Source organism: Rhipicephalus sanguineus, chromosome 6 (genome assembly GCF_013339695.2).
Source record: "Rhipicephalus sanguineus isolate Rsan-2018 chromosome 6, BIME_Rsan_1.4, whole genome shotgun sequence".
Lineage (NCBI taxonomy): Eukaryota > Metazoa > Arthropoda > Arachnida > Ixodida > Ixodidae > Rhipicephalus > Rhipicephalus sanguineus.
The window spans coordinates 138,091,758-138,115,456 of record NC_051181.1 but is presented as its reverse complement, the minus strand read 5'-3'; the positions used below and the strand labels follow the sequence as shown (position 1 = coordinate 138,115,456).

The following is a 23,699-nucleotide window of genomic DNA, read 5'->3' as shown; positions in this document are numbered from 1 at the left end:
AATAACTCATTTACTAGCTTCCACTTCATGTGATGTCTAGTTACAGGTGTATAAAGAGTATGAAAAGTGTAGTAGCCACGGCATAAAACCTCTCCACTGCGCATATATTGGCAATAATTCATTTCCAACAGCTATACAAATACCTCTTAGCAGTCAATCAATCCTGCACTTCTACTGAGATCACTAAGTACATCACATAACCACAAGCAACGCCCATCTATGTTCTAGCAGCGAGCACTTCCTCCAAAAATTATCTTAATGTACAAGAAATGCAGATGCACTTAAGCTCTTGACCTCGTGAAATGACAGAACTGTTACCACTCGCAACAACGTCATTGCAATTTCAATGGCTTTAGAAACTTGCACTATGATTTCTACATCAACAATTTCCAAAAGTCTCCTACAAATAACAGCCTACACAATTTGCCTGGTTCCTTGAGCAACATTTTCTCAAAACCTCATAATTGTTCGAGAGGTAGGAGGGTGACAGACATCATGCTTGTCGAGAGTTGCACATCGCTCGACAAATGTGGCTCTAAATAAATAAGTGCTCGCTCCAAAACATTTCCCACGCAGACAGGTCAACCAGGAGTTATTTACATGAAAGCACACGGATTCTGCAACACTTTCGGCGCCAACCACAAAACTAGCTTACTAGACAGTAACCTCTGTGCCGACGCAAATGAACCAAGCGCAGTTATGAGTTCCTTAAACGCTTTTCACAGTCTGCCACACATAATACAGCAACATGAATGGGCAATGACACAAAACACAAGAATGGATACAATCACCTGTCAGAGCACCAAAACAAAATGCTACAGGCAAAATACTGACACAAGTATTTTCAAACATTCTACATGACAGACAACTAAGGGGTCCGGGGAGGTCGCCATTCCAAACCAGAGTTTCACTGCAATAAGGCTCAATATAATGAATTATAGGGTACAAATTAAAATTTGAAGATTTGTTCAGTTATTTATGTTAAAAAATTTCCATATCTATCACAGAACTAAAAAAGAATGTGGGGCCCATTTTGAGGGCTAGTGGTTGTGCTGAAGAATATTTGTCCGATTACGGCAATAATATGCAAACTATCAGTAAGAAAACTACTCGCAAACGCCCCCATTCAATACAGTTTACTGAGTTGACTCAAAAGTAAATCATTTTAAGTGCTTGCATGTTTTATGAACAGCAACTAGAGAAAACATATGCAAGGATGCCCCAAGAAAACTTGCACAGCCACGCATTAACCATGGCTTCAACAAGTGCCAGCATCTACTTTTTGTGCATGCTTTCATCTTGAACTTCGAAAGTTTGTTTCAATTGCAACTTCATTCATAGTGTCAAGGTTCGAGTGCATTTTGAACACACTGAAGTGCTTCAATTATGCATGAGTGGAATCGAAAAGCACAAAAGCCATGCAAAGAATGAAATGCCCCTGCCTGTCTAAATAGGCTTACTTGACCCCCCTCCCACCTGCCTGAAAAATTTGATCTAGCAACTGCTGCTGTAGCGTTATGTAGGTAAAAGACAAAAGCCTAATGTCATTGTAAACAGCTGGTCAAATATGGCTAAAAAATATCAAGACGTATTACAAACATATTGCAATAATGTGTTCATTCCGCCAATCTCCAAGCATGGCACAGGTTTTGTAAATGCTGCCAAAAACACGTAGTTCTATTTGGACAGACAAAGCCACTATCAACTGGGTGACATGGAGCTTCATGGCAATAACTCTTGCAAATTAAAACTTTTTTTTTTTCTTTACTGAAGCGTCCACCGCTTCTTGACTTAGAGGAGCAATACATGAAATGGCAACACTGAAAGGTGGCCCAATAGACAGGTCTGGCACACATAAAAGAAATGTCATGCCAAGTAGGTCCCCTGTGCCAGGGTTAAATGCTATCAAGATGGCTATCAAGATGAATCAATGACCAAAGTTTTACTTGATGACAAGAATTTTCTGTCTTTCTTTGCACCACCTAATACAATTTGCACCATGGCTTATCACAAATGCAACAATCATCACCAACCTCAATGTCTCAACAATAAGGTAGATTTTGATCATTTCAGCCCATAAGCCGGCTGTGACAATGTCTCCAATTCATCTATGAATTCTTTTTTGGCCAGTCAGTTGCACCAAGGCTGCCCTACAAGTGAGCATCCACAGGCTTCGTTTGTGAGGCAGATGTATACTGGTCCAAATTGGAGTATACGAGAGGAACCACTGTGATCAGGTCACTGAACCCAGTTTCCAACTGCTCCAATTTGTACAGCGACCACACCCCAACCTTTTGATCTGCGGTACCCAACAACACTAGTGTACCAAGTACCGCGCTGCAACAATCACCCGCACAAGTAAAAGGAATGATACGTAACTGGTACAGCTATACAGGAACAAAATGTACATGATGGCACAGTCAATCGCCGTACAAGGATCTTGATGGCCACACAGCTAACTATTTACAAGAAGCGATCCAATGAAAAACATCTCAAAGGAGTGAAACAATGGACACAATGCCAGGGTACCAACGTCTTTGGTTACTGGAAGACGAAGAAGTCTTCGCTGAAGTTGCAAGCATCGTAGAAGGATAACGCACAAATAATGCAAAAGGTGTGCTAAACTAACAGCATTCAGTCAACGCCATCAAGAGCGTCCACCATGCATGGGACCGATTCCAGAGCTTAGAATCGTGAGTGATTGCGTCAACGATTGCACAGGAAAACAGGTAGGAACTGTAAGAATGCCAGCATTGAAAAGAAGAAACAGATACACCATGCTGTCGATTATTTAAAGGTGTTGGCTACCTGTAAACAAAAGGCAGCTAATGTGATGCCCAGACAGATTTGATAAAATGTAGCACTATTCAAACCCATGCAAAGTAAAATATCGTTCAGCTGTTCCATTTGCTCATAATTATTAAAAAAGAAGGCTAAGGAGTAAGCCTTCGTAAAAAATTCACGTGACCATGCGATAAATATCAAGAAAAAAAAAACCTAACAGCTTGAGTTTGTTATCGTGGCTTCAGCACAATGTCAACTTTTATAAACTAAACTACGTCGTGAAAAGTTGTTTGTCTGAATGTGTGGTACTAAATGTTTCACGCTTCTTCCGCACGTGCTCAAAAATGAGAACGTTGGTTTTGCAATGGATACAAAGCCCCACCACACGAGGAGTACAATAAATATGCAAAGTGAAGATTGAAGTTTTGATGTGAGCAAGAAACTGACAAAACTCTGGAGGTAGACATGGCAAAGAAAGCTTGGAGAAACTGTTTACCTTTAGCTTCGAAAACAGTCAACAGCATCGGTAACTACAGCCATTAAAAGCCGATTACCCCAAGATGGCACGAGAATGAATGGACGAATCAAAGAATCGTCCCCAAAGTCATTTTGATTTACAAGAACAAATGTGTTTTAGGATAACTTAACAAATTACAGTCCTCTTACTTCGGCTCAAACCAATAAGCACAGCAGATTTTTGTATAAAGCGATGGAAGTCTTGAACGAAATTCAGCTCGAAACAAAATTATAGGTTGTCACGAAAGAGTGGTGCATGAACTCCTAGCCATGGATATGCTACCATGTTGGCCAACGTACAACTTATCATACGTGGGCACATTCCCACTATTCACAGCTTGATTTAACGTGCTCTTATTAGCAGTGTTCAGTCATGCTTCTCGTGGGGAACAAGAACATTTCGCTTGAGTGAAAACCCTGTTTGAACAAAGGAGCATCAATATTCAACAAAAGAAAGTGGACCAACAAAAACCTTGAGCGTTAAGTAAAACCACGGCTCTAAAATTTCTGAGCTGGAATTACCATAAGCCGACTGTACAGGAGCCCGAGAATTGTATTAAAAATGGCAAATGATAGAAGATGACTGAATAGTATCACCGTTGTACCTTTTAACAAATAACACTTGTCATTTCCAGCTTGCAGCACTATGCTAGGAAAAAAATGAATGGAATTGGGAGGCACATTCTCTGCAACTCTTTTTCTCCAATGAGAGCAAGTATGTTGATCTTAACTCATTGCAGTGATAAATTTTGGAATTATGATCATGCAATCTAGACCAGGCAAATTCATTTGATGAGGTTAAGTTTTTTGTGGCCACTTCAATAAATTCGTTTTGATGAAAATGAAACTGCTTACAATATGATTACAGTAGGTGATGCAGGCCCTCATCATCACTGAGATACTACTGCGAAACAACGCGCAAAAGCTTGAATGAAAGCCTAATTATGCAGGGATGGTTAAACAGCACTTCTCAGTTCATAATTGAGAATGCCGGGCATAGTTCACAAGCAAAACGCAGTTGCAGCAGTCACAAAAAAAAAAAAGAAAAGATGAAGAAGAAGAAGAACAATGTACCTAGCAATGTCAATAACACAAGTGCAATGCGAAGGATGGCATGACATGGCTGTGCTTAGGGATGTCTCTTAACAAAGCAGAATGCCTTAAAAGCTTTCAATAAAAATGGCTGTATAATAGGTAGATGTTTATGGCAATATATGGTTAGAATAAAAACATTCAGGTCAATATTTTGGCTCCTGCTGATAAACTCGAGGAGTATTTCATCCCCTGTGAGCACAGCATACAGTATAATAGCTTTTTTTCTGCAACAGCTTTCTTGCTCCCTGAAATTCGTTCCCTTAGCATAGCAACACTACTAAACACGAGTACATGAAAACTGGCTGCACAGCAGAGAGCAGTATGGGGTCCGACACTCAATTCGGTCGCACTTTTAGAGCTTACCAGTTGGCCTCAAGCAGTTACTACACTTAAGCCTAAGACAGCCTATCTTCTGTCATTTTGAAGAGTTGAAACCTGAATACTATATCCTACAGGTCACTATCTACACATTCATTTCATATTGCTAGCCAATGTGCATACGGAAAAATTGTAGGACTGGTCAAGCATTGCCGCCCAAGTACCCAGCAGAAAGAAACAATGTTTTGCCTCTCAGCACAGAGCACAGCTCTATGCACACACACGCACTTTTTCGCTAGTACAATGTGCCACACGCTGTTCGAAACCACTCATATCATTGTCTCAGAGCTGTCCACGTAGGGCTGGTGGCGCCCCCTTGTAGAGTGCCTTGTAGAGGGCAGCCCCGTAGTGGCACTGTGCTGGTGGGTCGTTCGCAGAGGCCCGCTGAGGTTGGGGTTGGCCTTGCCGTATAGTGAGTGGAGGCTGGTGCGGGATCCCAGGTAAACTGGGTTGCACTGACCGCCGAAATGGGCGTAGCTGTCGTTGCTCGACGTGTCCAGGGACCGGTCGAGCAGGCGCGTTACGGGGTTCTGATACTGTGCCTGGCCTGACGACCGTTTGGAGCGAGTCGAGCGTCTCTTCACTCTGCGGGGAGTCATGGGTGCGCGGCCCAATCCGCCGCTTGCGGAGGGGCCGCCACCGTCGGTGGCGGGTGGGTCAGTACGGAACTCGATGCTATAAGGCAGGCTGTTCAGTGGTTTTCTTTTGCTGCTTCTTCTTCTGGGTGCAACTGTAGCCAATAAAAGAAAAAAACTGAGTGAGCAACATTGGAAAAAAAGAATATCAAACTCCCGATAGAAACAACTTATAATGACTGTATAAGTTATGCGAGAGCATTCACACACCGAGTATGGAGTACTCACGGATTGAAACAAAACATCGTTTTTTTATATATAACAACTATGAGCAACTGCTCATGATAACCTCATCATATCACTGCAAATCTGGCCACTAAACATAATTTCAGCTTTGATGTAAGTGTTTGAGCCACAATTACGCCAATATGACACAAATTTTACGTGCCAGAGACAAAAGTAAGCGCATTATATAGCCTTAAATTTTTCCCGTTTCAATCCATGAGTACTGTACATTGCTCAAACTTTGTTACAGATGAGTGCGTTGAGCATGACAATGCGTGCATTTGGCTTCATCGCTTTTGCCCAAATATGCATTGCACACCTCTGACAACCTCCTAAACCTTCCATTAATGAGAGCTGTGCGATTGGCAAGACACTCGTGGATGTAGACATGCATTTCCCTGCCACAGTTAATTGTAAGCTCCACGTGCAAGCCACATGTGTTGGTGTCGTGAAGGCGGAATAGTGTCAGTGCTTCTCTGCTTTACTGTCATACGTATTCCGCACTTCTACCCAGCTGTTTGGAGTGGCACAGGATAGGCCTATCATGCTACAGCTGTGGGTTCTCATTCGTTGTAGTCAAGAGACGTTTTTAATTTGTTAGTCATCGCACCAGAGCCATAGTTACAAGGCAATCAAATAAATGCTCTTGCATTTAAGGCTATGCTAATTTCGTCACAAAAGTTTTCGAACATTATTAAGTGAAAGTACCTGCAATACAGTCCAGAAGTGCTCCTTATTTTGGCTAGATGACATCATGGTGAATTGATAGCTGACCAGAAAATGACAAGGGGCAGAGGAGGCAGCACATAAGGTATGCATTTCGTGTGTTCTTTTCCACATTTTTTTAGCTCCTTTAGCTTCTTGCCTTACACATAATGAAAATATAGCTGCAGTGCAGTAACTAATCTACTACAGCATGCCATAATTTTAGGTGCTAGGTACCGATATGGGTCTGGTATTTTATATTAACCTATCAATCAAGAGCTCTTACAGGTCTCTTTCAGAGGCCACTTCTCATAGAGTGCTTACAAGTTAGGGCATATGATCACACAGAGGCAAGAAAGGTAAATTGAAGATTAGTTATGTGCAGCAGGGTGGGTTGTTAGTGGGCAAAACAAAGCACACCAGAAAAGACACCAATCCCAAGCACAAGAAACAAGAGAAGAGAGAAGGAGAGAATACATACATTGTGTTCTGCATGCGACACGGCTTTGGTGGTGTTATGTAGGCAGAGTAAGAGTCAAAGCCCCCAATGAAATCAACTGAAAAAGTAGAGAGGGATGTACGATATTCTAACAGAGTCTCAAGTTCATTGAGGTCATATACGACTGAATACCCAAGCCACAAGAGCAATAATTTTAGCAGCATTTAGTTCCTGTAGTCCCCCATTCTTGCGCATATTAGACATAAATTGAGTCTTGTAGTTCAGCAGATCCATAACTTGAAGGCAATAAGCAGCCCTTTAAATAGTACATGCAACTTTTGCCTTGCAATGCAGCTTCACTGCAACAGACATCACATCGCTGTGAAGCCACACTTCGCTTTAATGAGAAATAGAAGTAAAGATGAGGATTGGGCGTGTTTTGGTTATGCAAACAATGTTACTGATATTATTGCATATGTGACGTGGCTTATGGCGCGTCTTCAGGGAATGTCGACAGACGTCAAGAGTAGGGTGTCGGAGAGCGGCGGTCGTCAAGCAGCCAAAATCCGGGCAAGCGCGAGCTGGTGTCTCCTGCTACTATTGACAACGTGGCTTGCTTGCTTGCTCGTGTGCTTTGTCGTCGTCCTCTCCTCACTACAAGTTAAAGGAGTACCAAAACAAAAATTCGTGCCTTGTTTTTTATGTAGCAATAAGCAGCCTGTGACCCACTTATCACTGACAAAAACCTCATCTGCAAATCTCGTTTTTGTTAAATGCCTGAAGTGATGCTTTGTGTGAGGTTTAGGACAGTCAATCCACGAGGTGCCTGCAGACTCAAGAACATTAAGCAGTCATTACAGACTACCCTGACTTTTTCTGACAAAGAGAAAAATGCTTAAAAGGTGCCAAATTAAGTGATTTTGATATACAATTTTTTACTAGCACCATCAAAATGTCCTGCTGAAAAATCTCATTCTGAGAGAGAGGACACAGGCTTCAAAGCTGAGCACACGAGCTGGAATTGCCAAGCTGCTCATAGAATCAAGTACAACTAAATTTATCATTGCGTCAGTGTTAGGCATTTAATTAACAAGATTCTGCGTGCTCCTGTGGCATGGGTAAAAGGCTTTAGAACACAAGTGACACAGCACAATAAAAAAAATATGAGTGTTAGTAATGGCCTGGCAGCAGACTTTCACCATCTCAGCACGACAATAAACATGAGGTAATGGAACAATGGTTCAACAAGTCAACGCCTCGAAAAGCGGTCTTGTCTATGAATTTCACTCGATGCATCGTCTCCACACACATCCCTTCTTCAACACCTTTTGGTATCTTCAATCCATCTTCTTGTGAACCACTGCCTGGTCTGCTCAGTAAAGAACATGGCGAGGACAGATCTTGTTCAATTTAACAAGCAAGGGCACTATTTGCTGAATTTTCTCAAAGTTGATACCTCTTAACTTGTACTTGTCTCTTTAGGTTTACTAAGCCATTAGAGACTCTTGTGGTCATTTTCTTCCTTTAATTTTCCAACATGGCAAACTGGTGCAAAAAGCTTCCATTTTTTTAAAAACAATGCATCAATTTGGAAATGCATGTTTCATCAAACGTGAGTCAGAGGATTTAAGTGAAATTGAAGTCAGACTTCAATGTCGCTGACAAGGTGTCATCAAGTTGCAATGACAGTGAAAAGAGGCCCATGCTGTCTGGGAAAATATTGTTTTAACTAATACAATTAATTAGCTTAAGTCTCAATGTTTGAAGTGCCATATTAAAATATTTCTTTGCTATGTTCATCACCCTTTCACCAATAAATGGCATTGGAATTTAACATATAATGATATTTGTTGCAATTACAAAGTACGCTGAATATTGCAAGTCAAGCAAGTGGAGATCTCATTTTTGTGCTCATAAATGGCCCTCCATGACAGATAATGATTTACAAGGAGAAAAAAAAAAAAGGTCTTGAACTTTTGCAGTTCGTCTGCAGAAATATCTCTAGTCTGCTGATGTTGCTGCACAAAGCCTTGGCGTAAATAATGTACCTGGCTGACATTTTTCACCTCTTTCATAACATAGAATGAACTACCTGCATACTATCAAAAGTGAAACAAAAGATTCAAGAAATAGAAATAATTTTTCGTTCACATTAGTCAGTACTTGTTCTATTAGTTGTATTCAAACATGGACGAACACTTCTAGGACGCACGACAACACTGCAGTGTCAAGGCGCATGTTTGCCTGTCAAAAGATAACAGGGTGTTCTTAAGTACTAGGTATGGTATTTTGTTTTTCTGACTCAGGCTTTAGTAATGTTGCTAGTACATCAATGAGACTTCGGTAACAGTTTGTAGCATGAATTTAATGCACGCGAGTATTGCCCCCGACAAAAATGCTTCAAAACTTACACGAATCGTCTTCCTGAGTGTAAAGGTAGATCAGGTAGCAGCCTCCGACAAAGCCCACAAACTGCAATGAAAGCATGAACGACAAATAACTTTACAGACAAACAACAATGCCACGCTAGTACGCACACACAGAAGACATTACACAAAGCTCTACAAACTCATCAGCATCATTCTATGCCTACTTACGTCTGTTACAGGATGAAGGTCCCTCCCAAAGATATCCAATTTACCCTATCTTCTGGAAGCTGATTCCACTTTACGCGTGCGAACTTCTTAATTTTGTCCCTCGATCTAACTCCTTGCTGCCCTTGGCTTCGTTTTCCATCCTTTCCATTCACTAGGTGAATTATTGGTAGGCTTGTGCGAATATTTGAGCACTTCGAATATTCGAACGAATAATACAGTATTCGAATTCACTTCGATTCGAATTTAAATTATTGAAAATTTCGAAGTATTCGAAATGAACGAATAGGTGTATATTAGTCCGCTTATAACCCCCCTGTAAAGGTGGTTTCACTGCAGTGGAGGAGTGCTATACCGTGAATACACCTTTTCAGAAAAAATTCGCACTGTCCGCTTGTAGCCTTCTGTAAAGGTGATTTCACTGCAGTGGAGGGGTGCTATACCGTGAATACACCTTCGCAGAGAAAATCCGCACTGCCGCGAAGTCCCACATCAAGGTTATATGAACATATTACCCTCACATCGATTCATCATTTTTTAAGTTTAAAAACTTGTTACACCGGCTCATATGCTCCAAGTATAGTAAATTTTAAAATGTAACATATTTTACCGGTTATCACTTGCATTCTACCGAAAGTCAAATCCTGCTACTATTCGAAGTTGCTTCCACTTCTTTGAACAAAAAAAATGACATTTGCACATGCCTTGTTACAATTAAAAAAAAAAAAACATTGTACAGGTTGGTTGGGTCATGACAAATATGCTCATTTTTCTTTATAATATGTGATATACACTATTCGAATTCGATTCAAAATTATTCGACCAAAGTCATCATTCGCTTCGAACCTAAAATATACTATCCGCACAAGCCTTATTATTGCCATCTTTGTAAGAAGCGCAAAACTACACAAGGGACAGCAAGAAAGAAAGACACTATACTACCTTGTGTAGTTTTGCGCTTCTTACAAAGATGGATCTATACCAACTAGCCCGTTACACTTGCTTATTAAGTTGCCTAATTATTGGTCATCTGTCCTACGCATGACATGGCCTGCCCAGAAAATTTATTTCGCTGAACGTCAGCTTGAATATCAGCTACCTCTGTCTGTTGCCTGACCCACTCACAAGTGCCTCAAGTGAGAAAATCTGTGAGACACGCTCTTCTACAATATTCTTCGACAAGCTTAGGCATACCCTGATTTTGTAAAGCAGGCCACGATTTAACATAGTTTTCGCATAAACTCGTAAAAAACATGAGCTTGTCTCCTGTGAAAACTAGAAAGGTATCCTACCGCCAAAGTTATTTTCACAGAAAAGGAAGGAAAAGTTGAGTAAACTTTTAAATTTAGCCAGAAACCACTCAGTTGGGGATCATCATGACAGAATTGGTTATAAAAATAGAAATTAATTGCAGAAGTAAACATATTTGAAAGAAATGACAGACATTTATGTTCTTGTAGCTGCCTAAGAAGACGTGTTTGCTGCATTATTACAATCACCAGAATGTGGCCCACAGAGCTGGAGGCCCAACAATACAACCTCATCTTCGGTGGCAGAAAGAAATAGCCACAGAGCCAGTAACATACAATAAATGGTATCCAAATCTATGCTGCACCTCTTGCTGCAAATCTATGCCTCTATGAGGTGCATGTGCCAGATGCAATTAGCGAGCCAGTAACAGATCCCAAATGCCATGTTCTAGACACCACCTAAGAAAGGCGAGCCAACCTTCCTTCCTTGTACTGTTTTCACTAGACATCGCCACTCCGTTTTAGTGCCAGTTAACATGTTGGTTATTTTGTCCCAAAGAGTGACTTATCCAACGGCACAGCGATGTACCCTTAGCCTAAGCAAGTACTTGGTTTACATCTTTGCTATAACAACTCTACCCTTTAGTGCCATCTGACAAGCTACTTTAGCAGTAAATATCTCTTCCAGCATACCCTGAAATATCCTACTAATGCTATGCAATCATTACGGGCACTATATAGATTCATCGAATCCTTGCGCTTCAGATGTCTGTATGACATAACTCAACGCAGCTTGTTGTTCTAAATTTCCAAGCAAAGTGCACGAGGACAGGAGGTCCATACACAAGTAATCGCTGCAAACTGTTGCATTTATAATGCAATGTTTCATTGAAAGGGATGAATCTGTAGAGCCACAAGGCGGCCTCAAGCGAGAAGGCTGAATTTAAGGCAGGTCCTTGAAATACCCATCATTCTGTTACTTGCGAAGCTGCCTCGCCTGTAGCTACCTTAGACAGCAGAACATTTTTCTCTAGTGACTATTAAAGAAAGTTTCATGCAGCCTACAAAGAAGCATTGCCCGCTTTCAAGAACTGATGAGTTATAGGTGTGGGGCGTGCTTACCGCTAGCAGGCACTGCACGCCAGCTTGAATGCATTCCACATAGTAGTACGGAAGCACACATCCCGCCACCGACACAGGCTTGGTGACGGCCAAGATGTCGTCGGAAGAGCTATAGTTGAAGATGGCCACGCAACCAAAGCCATTTGCCTCCCACCAACTCCGGCTCCCAGTGCCCATGTTCAGAATGTTGGAATCCTGGATACAAAATATCAATCAAGGCACCCCTTTGCTGTATGTTAACAGTGCAAAGCATTTTCTCGGACTTCAACATAGCAAAAAAGGGACAAGGACAAAGACTGAGTGCTTAGGTGCCAAACTTTATCGCTGTTTATTCGAAATGAAACAAGGAAACACAACCTTTCCAAATGGAACTGGCTCACTGCGATGTTTGCACAGTGCCTCACATGGCCTCTGTGTACCATAGTTTGAGGGAACCGCCTGAAGAAGCCTATATTCTGTCAGAAAGCATACCGAGCTAAGCTACGCTTGCACGCACCTGAAGAAGCAGTACTACAACAATGACATAAGAGCTAATGATGCTTGGACAAGAAGTGTAAAATCCTTGAAAAACGGGGTTTCGCTGGAGCCAACATTTCAACGAGTGGATTTGTCTTCTTCGACGCTACAATTAGGGTTGGATTAGAGCTGCAGCCTTGAAGAAGATAAGTCCGCTTGTCAAAACGTTGGCTCCAGCGACAATCTATGTTCCAAGAATTTTTCATCGCTTCAGGATTCCACCTTCCCCTGAACTTCTACCTTATTTACAAGACAAGAAGTGCAGTGACTTAAGCACTAATGTTCCTACTGTTCCAGTTTACAAGAGCGAGTTTCTAGATATGGATGTGTGACAGCATGTTGAGTAGCACATATTTGTCTTTTGTTTGTTGTCTTTGGATCTGTGCATTCAAGCAGTCAATACATGCACTCTGGTTGTTCCATCTCTTCTTTCTCACATTTACCTTGGCAGTTATGCACTAACTAGCTCAAAATTGCGCTTCGCTAATCTTGGAGTCTGTCCTGGTCTAAAAATTAAACAGCATACAAATGGGGCACGAAAGGTTGAGAGGGTGTAATGTTATGATTCAGCAAGCATTATATGACATTAGCTTTAGCACTTATGCAGCACATAGACGTTTCCTAGCTGCACAAAGTAACAAAGAAGTCATTGCGACAAAGGTGCTCTTGAGCATTCTTGCTGCAGAAAAAACAAAGATGAGACTAAGAATGCATAAGTTACTTTACCTGACGTAAGTCATTGTTGTTTAAACAATATGAAACATGAAGAACGAATAAAGTCAACGCACAGCCCAGTCAGAACAATCATTTCTGTCCTTGCACTGGTTTAGGTTTATGCGTGCTCTATCAAAGCAAATTGATCTTACCCTATTCAGGGCGCCGATTTCCATGTAAATGCAGATGACAAAAAGATTCCATCCAATCCACAAAAGAGTCCAGATGATGTACTGCAACGAAAATTTCACAACCCCCGTTGAGATCATACTCCCATCGGCACCTCGAGACGCTACTCATCGAGCCATATCGGCTTCAGTCAATACACTCACGGCAACAACATATCTTGGCCGGTAGTGATACGTTCCGAAGAAACCGAAGATGACGAATATGATCTGGAAGAAGTTGGCCAGGATCGGCGCCCACATGTACCCCAGGAAGTCGAAGACTTGGCGTTGGAATGTTGCGATCTGTGAAATAAACAGTATTCGCGCTCAGAATGCAGAGCACAACGCGTGAGCGCGCAAACAAAGCGAAATAATGAAGGGGCAATCGGTAACGACCAAAGCTAACAATTCCCTAGGCTACTTTTAGCCATTACATGATAAGGTAGTGGCGCTTATCTCGATTACAAGAACGGCGATGGTGGCCCAACTTACCAGCTGAATTATGCAAATCGCCAGTACCAGGATCCTTGCGCCGCAGCAAGACATGCTTTGCAGACAGTGATCACAATGGTGCCTAACTATCCATAATCACAAGAGCGTGGACACACAGCGAATAACAATCGTTGTCTGATGCGGTCGCAACCGCAGCACGGCTGCAGGTGACACTAACATGGCATCCACCGCATCACGAATTCACGTCACATACTATATTTGTTCCGGCATCGTAGAGCTGCCGGTGACAAAGAGCAGTCCCACTTCAGAGGCATCGTTACTTGGTACGCTGAAACTCCTCAGTTTTGTTTACGGCATTGCTCTGTAGAAACGGCACAAAAGCACGAGACAAAACAAAACACCGTGTACACAACGGGGCAACTTCAGACCAATGAGCATGCGCGGAAGGAATGTAAAGCGACGGCGTCGCCCTCTATAGCAAAATATTGTTACCAAAATTGAACCAAAATAAAAAGAAAACATAGATGTATACAACACGGCGACCATGACGTATTACGTATACGAAAAAATAGCCTTTGAGATGTGTAACTTTTACTCGAGGACAATAGCCTTTGAGATCTGTAACTTGCACTGAGGCGCGAATTTGGGCATGACTACTGTGATAAATAAACGACCTAAAAACTTGATTTCAGCAGAAAATTTTCTACAGTGAAAACAAAAACTGTACAGCGCCTGAAATCACAGTACCCAAATCGAGGCCTGCTCAAGTGGCATAACTTATCAACAGCGTGCTGGCTACCATGTAAAATGTTTGCTTTTTTTTTCAAATTTTTTTTCTTTAGGTTTTTAGAATTTTGTACCACAACCGGAACTTCCGCTGTTTGTTTTGGTATGAAAACACGCTCGTGCCTGGCTCTTGGCTTCTACCCAGCGCCAGCGGTTAGTGGGCGTTTCATCGCTACGTGTGACCCTTGATCGGCGCTAAACGAACCCAGAAGCATCATGCTGCTCCTACTAGACGACGATCACAAGCAGCACCTCCAGTTTATCACCACCGTCGACGAGCCGGTGGCCAAGGAGTTCTGCAAGATCGCCAACGAATTTCTCATTCGCGGTGTGAACACCAAAGTGTACCACTCCGCCGCGCAGAAGCTCCAAGTCGACCACGAAGTCGTTCAAGGCGCCGTCGAGGGCCTTTCCCACCTCCTCAGCCAGGCCGCCAAGCTAAAACTCACCGAACAGCACTTCCGGGAATCGCTGTTGCTGCTCAGCTTTCCAGAGTCTGTGTGCGAAGAATTGGTCAGGTATCACGCCGAAAACGAGAAGAACGTGCGCAAGCTGCTGTCCGAAAAGTCCATTCCTCGCTGGAGCTTCTCGCATCTCCAGTGGAGGCTGGAGGCGGAGATCGCCACTCGCTGTCTCAAATCTCACGTCACACCTCTCGTCACATTCAAGTTTCATCTCAAGCAAGGCGATGGCAGCGAAACCAAAGAAGTAGTGCTACAGACGGACCCGCTGAACTTGTTGCACATCACCGAGTCCCTGGAGGAAGCGCTACAGAGTGCGAAGTCGCTTCACATGCGAAGAATAGCGAAGCATGTTAAGTGATAACACCGTGCGATGAACGCTCGTGATGTCCGGTTACTTACCTGTGTTGTGCCGTGGCGTTCCTCGCGCATAAAAAACAATAATGCAATTCTTTTAAAACCCCTATTTTGCTGCGACACTCTGGCGCCGACGGGAAGATTACTCACCGCTTTGCGCTATAAGTGCGCCATAAAGGCATTCCTTGACCCTACTGGTACTTCTAGAGTTTCTTTTATGCGTGAACCACACTCACCATGTAATGCACAACAGGAACAACCAAATGAAGCCATTTATTATTGGGTAGCGCACAAATAGACGAAACATGAAGACTGGATATGAAGACGGTGTTTTGTCTATTTGTGCGCTATCCAACAATAGATAGCTTCCAACTCGCCTGTGTTTCAGTCCTCCTACAAATGAATCTGACAGACAAGAAAAGCACATGGGGAACTTGCCTTTAACTATAGTGTAGTAATTATTACGTAAATTGGAATTAAAGTAGACTAAATACCCTTTCCATCGGTTTGGTCCGAACTCGCAACCTTCGTATTGCGCGTCTGGATATCAGCGCAGTCAGGCATTGCTGCAAAAATGATAACCAAACCAGCTCTGCCAAAGCGAGCATGCACAGCAGGCCAAGCAAAACACAGGCTACAGTTTCATTCAGTGGTTATACCATTTATTTGTACGAAAGGGCTACACATTCAGGTCACCTACATATCTTCTCTTTATCATATATATATAAATCTATTATATTACATAGACTGAGCTCAGAGGATTGTCACACTGCGTACGCTTTCTTGTGACAAAAAAAAGGGAAAGGGGTGGGGGGGGAGGAGAGAAGTGCCCTGCTTCCATTTTCATTTAAGCATTGCAACTAAAACAGCACTGTAGCCACATAAAGAGACGTGCAACACGCAATCAGTTTTAAGGCTGATGAACTCCTTGCAGCTATCAATTAACTGGGCCAAGCTGAGACAGCATTTCAAGGGAGTGAAGCAAGCGGCAGTTGCTTAGACTTTGATGTGCCACAGCATAATACACTACAAGCAATATCAGCAAGCAAACAAACACCGCTAAATTCTCGAAGTTCGTCTACTCGTCAGTTCGTCTCAACTCCAACAAGCAAAGGACTGCGCCACTCACGGCTGAAGTTGACACCGGGCTTCGACGACGCTCGCCGGCAATTCCCGAGCTGTTATTTCATTAACAGAGTTAATCGTTTAACTCAAAGGCACTAAAGCAGTTATACTTCTCAAGCGACTCCTTATTGCAGTAATCAATGTGGAGCGTAACCGAATAGTCTCTACTTCAGTTCGAGGCAGCGCTATCCTACACTTGGTGGAGTTGAGCGAGAAACAGTAGAGGCAGAATCTTGTACAGAGGAGACAGTTCTTAAGCTCGCCAAGCTATACAAGCCACGAAAACAGCGCCGATTCTTGAATCAAAAAAGCACTTTCACAAAGGCCGAGCGAGGAGCAGGGCTTGAAGAAATAAAAGCAGCCGGACAAACTGTTCACAGCACTTAGCAAAGTGAACTGCTGAAGTAATCTGGTAAGAAACGCCACTGCCTGTGCCTACCTACAACAGCTGAAGTTGCTTTTCAGCAATACTGTTACTCTGTGTTGACCGCTCTTGTCATGTGCCGGACATACGAGTCGATACATTACCAACACACAAAAACACTATTGTACAAAGTGGACACGGATTAGTGCAGCCAAGTACACACCCAAGTACGAAGGATTGATATTCGAAACCAAAGCTAGCACACACACACATACACAGTTACGTACAATGCGACACACAAGTTGGTGTATGGCATAAAAGTTTCACATCTCTACACGTCAACTAGACCAGTACCCACGTCTTTATTGCTAAATTGCATCACAAATCTTACAATAACTATCTAACAACATAAGTCAAGGTACCTAAGTCATTGGCAATATATCTTTTTTTTTTTAGCACACGAATAATGTGCCCCACAATAGGATGCCTGTTTGAGCTACAGCGCATTAGGGCCACCTTTTTTTTTTTTTTCTTAACCGTGTTTCTCCTAGCACCTGGTAATTAAGAAAACCCATCTCTGCAAAGTGGAATGTAGGAACATGTTCAAGTTTTATTAAGTACCATGGAACTGATGTTACGCTCACAGCGTGGGTGCTCACAAAAAATGCGAGGACTTCTTTTACAGAATAAGAAGGTATGGAGGCATCTTCCACAAAATTCAGTGGGATACAATACAATCCAAAGTGCTACCAAATACGATGCTCAAGTGCAACTAAAAGACATTTAGAAGTGTAAAACACTAGTTCTTAGAGGGTCACTGAAGAGGCCACTGAAGGTAAAAACCAGTTCGGAGTGATAAGAGGTTCATGAAGGAATGTCTAAACTTGCACTCTAAAAATTCTGCACCCAGTGTCATGACTTCGTAGTGATGGAGCAGTAAAAGTTTTCCCAAGTTAGTGGAATTCAACTTTTCACTGCTTCAAAATACAATGTAGTCACAGATACACTATAAACTAGGCAGAATAAGATATAATCCACAGAATTATGGCCATCTGTATTTATTTTTGCTCCTCAAGCCTTCTCTAGTGGTACGAGTGGCTTTTTGGCATTGTTGAATGCATCATTTATGGACACAGCATATTTTTCTCTTTAGTGTCCCTTTAAAATATAACACTGTTCGGCTTGTGTTTGTTTGCTAAACATGGTTACCCACAGAAAGCAAGCACCTTTTTCAGTGAATGCTAAACATTTTTCAGAAGCACAGATACCACACTGGTTAATGGTTTGCGACAAACAAGTGATAAAAAAAATGTCGGGCTTGCTTCCCGCATGCTCATAAAAGCCACATGTTTTAGTCTTTCACGTTACCTATAAATGCTGTAGAAAACGGTCACGGGTAGACGAGACTCAAGCGCCACATGCTGGCTGCAAATGGATATGTACTTTTGTATATGCCTAAGCTAGCTCTGCAGGTAACAAGATGCACAAGAAAATTACTATCTCCTGAAGCACTCACTAGACTATTCAAGTACAGGAACATTTAACAGCGCCTCATAATATCGGTCAGCTCACAAGGGAAAATGATGCTTAAGATGTTCTCGTTACTTTTTTTTTTAATAAAGAAAAGAGAGAACAATACACACACCCTCCCATTTATTCATGCCCTCGCATTAAGAAACGTCATTTGTACAACTATCTCTAAACGGAATGTTAAGATCACAAAAATCGATGGATATACGTTTTAATGCCATCACTTCCACAAAGAATATGCGAGTGCTTGGCAGCTGATGCTCTGCAGAGCTGATAAACTAGTACATAGTAAGAATGACCCAGTATACCAATCCTTGTAATACACAGTACCAAGCATGGTAGCCAAGTTTCTCAGAGTATGCCACAAGTGAAGTCACTAAACCAAGTTATCGGACAGCATACTTAAGTCAAAATTTAAACAATTGGAGCAAGTGGCTTTACAGCCAAATTGAGATAATTGTGCACGAAAAGCCTGGCGAGAAGTGGCCCTGAAAAACTGTATGCATTGCATGATGATCTTGGAGGTGGCTACCTGCTTTATAAACTGTGAAGACGCCAGTTGTGTAAATTATTTGCATGGGTACAAGTAAGACAAGGCTCATTCCTAACTCCAGTATGCAAACCGTGTTGCTGTCATCATGGGCACACACAGACCGCAAAACTGTTAGCAGCTACATTCCCTCAACACATGTAACGTCGTGAGAGTTGCTGGAATTATCGAGGAAGTTGCACACATGTCCAGCAGCTGAATGTGCAGCACAAGCAAGAAATGTGCACCCTCGTCGGTAGTGCCAACAACTGTCACTCAGTCACGCTGAAGGTGCCAGAGGCGCGTGCTTACAATAACAGCTGTGCGATGTGCACAATATCGGCAAGAACATGGGAATGTGCAGCTCGCACTCCACAGAGCTCCAGTGGCATGTAATTATAAGCAGCACTAGTCAACTCAGTATGAAAGGCATTGTGCAGGAGTCCACGGCAGGTATCAAAACACAGCTCTTATGACAAAATCTGCCACCACAGTACCATATTTGTAAAAAAATTTATGCATCATGGGATCTTTGCCAAAGCAGAACATTTCTGCAGCCTGTCTCAAGTTGGTTTCCCATTACATCTCAATACATATATGTTTAACTGTCTGCGGTAGCGAACTATTGAGAAATTAAACATTTTCCCAAGTCCTGTGATCTTTGCCAACGGTATGCGTGTATGTGACAGTGAAGCAGGTACCTCTGCTACCTTCAAGACATCATTCACTAAGGTTATCAGTTACCATTTATAAAACAACCAACGGGTACTTGCGTGGCCTGCGATAACTGAAGGTGAGTTGACAGATAGAAAAAACACGAGTTTTCTTTGAAGAAAGACTGCCAGCGCCTGACCCTGAAGCATAACACACAGTTGAGGTGGTGACCACTACGCTTTGACACCAGTGCAGTGTATAAGCAATGCATCGACAGACATTTGTCACTGCTGCAATAGTAGAGTGCGAGCTACAATTCCATAAATTTTCAAAAAATGCAGTAAATACATGCACATCCACTGCCACGAAAGCTGCGCATGTGCCAGTGACGGCTGGATATTCAAGAACCATGACGCGAGATACACAATTGAGGATCATTCCAGCAATGAGTTACACGTGCTGTTCAACCAGGCACACAAAAGTGGTACAAGTCGTTGCATAAATTCCGTTGAGGAAAAAAGAAATCACATTGCACTTGCAGAAACGCAATTTTTCTCGGGACATCAAGGTAGTGTTACTGAGTAAGGGGATTTTTAAAAATTCACTTAGAGAAGTCCCAAAAACATGCACTTCTGTGAAAAACTCGTTCCAAAGCCATAAAGAGGCTGTGTAAAATGACGGTATGTAATTAAATTGGTCGTACAAAAGGTAAGCGGCTCAGGCCACAAAGCAAGCCTGTTCCACACTTTTTAGTCCCGGTGCTTTATAAAAAAAGAGCACTTCAAAAAAATGCAGGGTGACCTGCTAAGACCAGCAGGCCAAAACTGGTGCATCGTAGGAGCCTGTGAAGTCAAAAATCGTACGAAGTCTACACATTACATTAGAATACGCCTCTCCTCACAGAGCCAGCTGGATGTGAAATCTAGCTCTGTTCAATGCATTCGCAATCCTGGCGCTTTAAAAGGCCCTGGCTGCTCTACGGAACCTAGTACGTCTATCTGTGGACCTGACATCACAGTTTTGTATAAGCCCACAAAGATGTAATAAAACTTGCTACACGAACCCAAACGTAAAGATCTGGAATCATAAATTACACGGCTTATCGAGGATACGTAAGAGACCACAATTCATAGCAGATAAAAAGAAATCGAGCGATTCCCGACATGACAACAGACATCATGCAGAAATATTGAGACGATTCACGGAATAAACGGATTACACCGAAATAAGGTAACACCTCAACGAGCTTAACGATCATATTCACTGAAGTTAACCACCATACATTGGTCATGATAGAATTGATAGTGTCATGTCCTACCTGAACGATGCCATGTTAAGATACAATGAAAATGAGAGGATTTGCAGCAAAGCACGAGACCATATTGCTTATCCCTGGGAAAAGATATTACAAAACCAAAGCACTAAGCTGACAGTTTCAAAGCGGCTGCTGGCACAGCCAAGAAATTCGGGAAAAGAAAAAGAAATCAGAAGAAGGCCGCTGTCCACACACTACTATGTAATGCGTAAGCTTTTGCGACCCATGAAAACAAATGAAAGCAATAGGTATATACAAGTGTTCTCGTGATGAATCACACGCATAAAGAAAGGTGAGATGCTTTTGTGCATGTTAATTCAGTCGATTATGGCGACACACAAGGTGCTAACTACATTTGGAAACACCAATGACTCTGCAATCGGTCGAGTGCGCAATACAGCAAAATCAACGCTCCCTGCAACGTCAGAGGAACGCTACAGACCCAGCGATCAACCCCACGTATTTTGCACACTCGCTCGTCGACCCATCGCAAGCTCTGAACAAGCCGTTCCAGACTCACTTGAAATGCATCGCGCACCACAGATCACATATATCCACACATCACAGAAAAAGTAGGGAGACGATTTTTCAACAGAATGAGCAACTTAGATCCCTTTCTATACCTGGTGACAGCCCAGCAATTCAGTAACAGCTTCATCCGTAAATTTAAGCTGTACATGCCCACTGCGTTCCTAGCAGATCAAGACACAGTTCCCGAGAGTGCCGACATCAAAATTTTACCTCGGCCACGGTGTCACGAAAATGAGCAAATTTTTGCTTGTACAGCCCACATCAAAAGTTCAAAAAGTCAGTGTGTCTTGCCATGTTCCTACGTAGTTGGCGAATAGCACATACGACCCCAGCGAACTAGACGTCTTACGACGATCAGCTGTGTGTGATGGCAGTTTTTTAAAGCACAGATTATCAGTGTCACTGCTGTGCAAAGATACAACCCGGCTGAGTCGAATAGTGTTTTAGGCAGTTACTTCCATACATCGTCCTGGAGAATCGCACTGTAATGTACAAGGTTGGATTACATGTGTGTTGTTGTGTGTTCCCATATAATCCATCCCTGTTTGTTGCAGCGCGATTATCCAAGACATTTATTTACCACTGTATCACTGGGTTGTCGCCGAATAAAAGAATCAAATCCGAACCAGACCAGTGGTCAAAGTATCAAAGTGTCAAGATGGAAAATATGAACTACAACCAGAGAGAGAATCCACGTAATCTGAACTACTCTGCTCTACCATTACACCTACATCTAAAGAAAGCCAGCTGAAACAACTTTTATACTGAAGGTTAAAGCTGACAGTTCCCTTCCGCAAACACTGCCATGAGATATATCACGAAGCTCTAATACATTTGTATACAAAAGGGTGAAAAAACAAACAAACAGAGCAGCGAAAGAATAAGCAAACTGTGTAGTATAGTACATAGAAGACAAAGGCAATCAGCTATTCTAAAAACAAAAGAGGAGACGTGTTCATGTAAGCATAAATCTTTGCTTGGAAATAGAACAAACGAGAGCATCACACCCACATCCAAGGCCAGCTTGCTCAAAACCAGCATTACATTTAGGCCAACAATGAGAACATACCATGTAATCCATAGTAGTAGCACAGAATTCAACTTATGGCCTCCCTATGAATGACAGTACTTGCTTTGCTACAATTTCTAGCTTTCCGGGCTGTACAGGATACACAGCAGAAGTGAATAAAGGTCTCGAGATGGAGCAAGTGAGGACTCGGTTCTGCACTTTTAGACGCTATGCGACAAAGCTCACACGCAAGCCACGATCGCATCCTTAAGTTCTCTCATCCATGCTGAATTCGCAGCTAGCATCAAAATCTCACCGAAATCGTATCACCAGAGCAAGTATTATGCGGCAGACTCGCTAAAGGCGAGATGCGGTGACAATGGTGGTTGCCGTAGTTGTAGTAGTAGTAGTAGTCGTGTTATTGTTAAATGGCACGAAATTGGCAATGGTAGTATGGTACTGTTATGAGCACACAAATGCTAGTCTTAGTGCACAAACCCATTTACACACTCCTAAGATTTCTCACAAAAAAAGGTAATTAACTGCATTCCGGCTGTAACCTTTGTTAGAATGCGTTCAACAGGCCGGTGCTCAGTTGTACGGTGGGGCAGCCATTTGTGCTGTCGAGCCTACTCGGCGACACCGTCTTGCATTGCAGACAGCATCGTTCTTTTTGGCCCCTGATATCTTGACTAAAGGGAATGCTCATCATAATGTTAATTACCACTGCAATAAGAGCATGGATGATGCCTTGACAGTGCAAGACAACCACGCTAATGCCTTCTCGGTCTTCTACACTTGCACCAAGTCTAAAATTAAGGCTATAGTACCCTTTGTAATCATTGCTGACCGTACCAAACACCGATGCCAAAGCTTCCTTTACAATTGTTACACCGTAATAATAAAAACAAAAGAAAAAAAACAACGAAACTCTGTGTAATAAAACACTACTGCAGCACTCGGCCATTGATGCCAGCATTTCCGAAAGCTTGGCACAACCTCTGTTTATAAATACTCGCTCGTAGCTAAAATTTAATACTTAAAAATTTACATGCCCTGAAGCCGCCTGCAGGCAACCCCCTGTTCAAATGCTTATGCACTTCCCGAGATTCTGAAGGGGGGAGGGATTCACTGGTCTTGCAATGCTGAGTCGACAAGTTGGCTGGAGGGTGGCAGGCGTGCCGGGGGCTTTCTCTGCCTTCAGACGGGAAGGTTGCGCAAGCTCGGTTGGACCGCGAAGGCCGGTCAGACCACACTGGGTCAGACGGTCAGGGTCAGCTTTTTGAGACGGTCGATCTCCACCTGGAGGGTCATGCGCAGTTTCTTTTCCTCGTCGATTTCGGCCATCAGGTCGCGCACCAGCTTGCTGTACTGGTTCCGATTGGACTCCACAGTCTCTTTGAGAGAATTGATCTGTGTGAAAAGTTTAATGCCACTGTATCAGA

At 42.6% G+C, this 23,699-nt stretch overlaps 3 protein-coding genes across 6 annotated transcripts in view; 1 reads left to right on the top strand and 2 right to left on the bottom strand.

Annotated features, from left to right (window-relative positions):
- Window positions 1-3: 3 nt before the first annotated feature.
- LOC119396530 (sodium/potassium-transporting ATPase subunit beta-1-interacting protein 4) lies at window positions 4-14,024 on the bottom strand. 2 transcript variants are annotated; one of them, XR_005184460.2, is made up of 7 exons: window positions 13,633-14,024; window positions 13,306-13,443; window positions 13,126-13,206; window positions 11,744-11,938; window positions 9,189-9,249; window positions 1,692-5,503; window positions 4-1,658 (listed from the first exon to the last, which is right to left on the bottom strand). XR_005184460.2 is itself a non-coding variant. In XM_037663787.2 (6 exons), the coding sequence occupies exons 1-6, from the start codon at window positions 13,684-13,686 to the stop codon at window positions 5,043-5,045; spliced, it is 990 nt and encodes a 329-aa protein (XP_037519715.1). In that variant the 5' UTR covers window positions 13,687-14,024; the 3' UTR covers window positions 4-5,042. The 2 variants fall into 2 exon arrangements, 1 of the variants encoding a protein (XP_037519715.1); XM_037663787.2 differs by having other exon boundaries at window positions 4-5,503.
- A 481-nt stretch (window positions 14,025-14,505) lies between these two features.
- LOC119396528 (COMM domain-containing protein 2) lies at window positions 14,506-15,388 on the top strand. Its single transcript, XM_037663785.2, has one exon. The coding sequence runs from the start codon at window positions 14,596-14,598 to the stop codon at window positions 15,199-15,201; it is 606 nt and encodes a 201-aa protein (XP_037519713.1). The 5' UTR covers window positions 14,506-14,595; the 3' UTR covers window positions 15,202-15,388.
- A 447-nt stretch (window positions 15,389-15,835) lies between these two features.
- Window positions 15,836-23,699, bottom strand: part of LOC119396526 (SH3 domain-containing kinase-binding protein 1) — a 39,834-nt gene continuing 31,970 nt past the window's right edge. For all 3 annotated transcript variants that reach the window (XM_037663782.2, XM_037663784.2, XM_037663783.2), the window contains one exon: window positions 15,836-23,667. In XM_037663782.2, coding sequence (XP_037519710.1) covers window positions 23,515-23,667 — 153 coding nt within the window. In that variant the 3' untranslated portion in view covers window positions 15,836-23,514. The remainder of the gene's footprint in view (window positions 23,668-23,699) is intronic.

Excerpts from the sequence above, each read along its gene's own strand:
- LOC119396530 (XM_037663787.2), bottom strand. The coding sequence starts at position 13,686 with ATGTCTTGCTGCGGCGCAAGGATCCTGGTACTGGCGATTTGCATAATT. Across the intron at positions 13,444-13,632 it reads CGATTTGCATAATTCAGCTG|ATCGCAACATTCCAACGCCA; the intron begins GTAAGTTGGGCC and ends TTTATTTCACAG. Across the intron at positions 9,250-11,743 it reads GCGTGCAGTGCCTGCTAGCG|TTTGTGGGCTTTGTCGGAGG; the intron begins GTAAGCACGCCC and ends CTTTCATTGCAG.
- LOC119396528 (XM_037663785.2), top strand. The coding sequence starts at position 14,596 with ATGCTGCTCCTACTAGACGACGATCACAAGCAGCACCTCCAGTTTATC.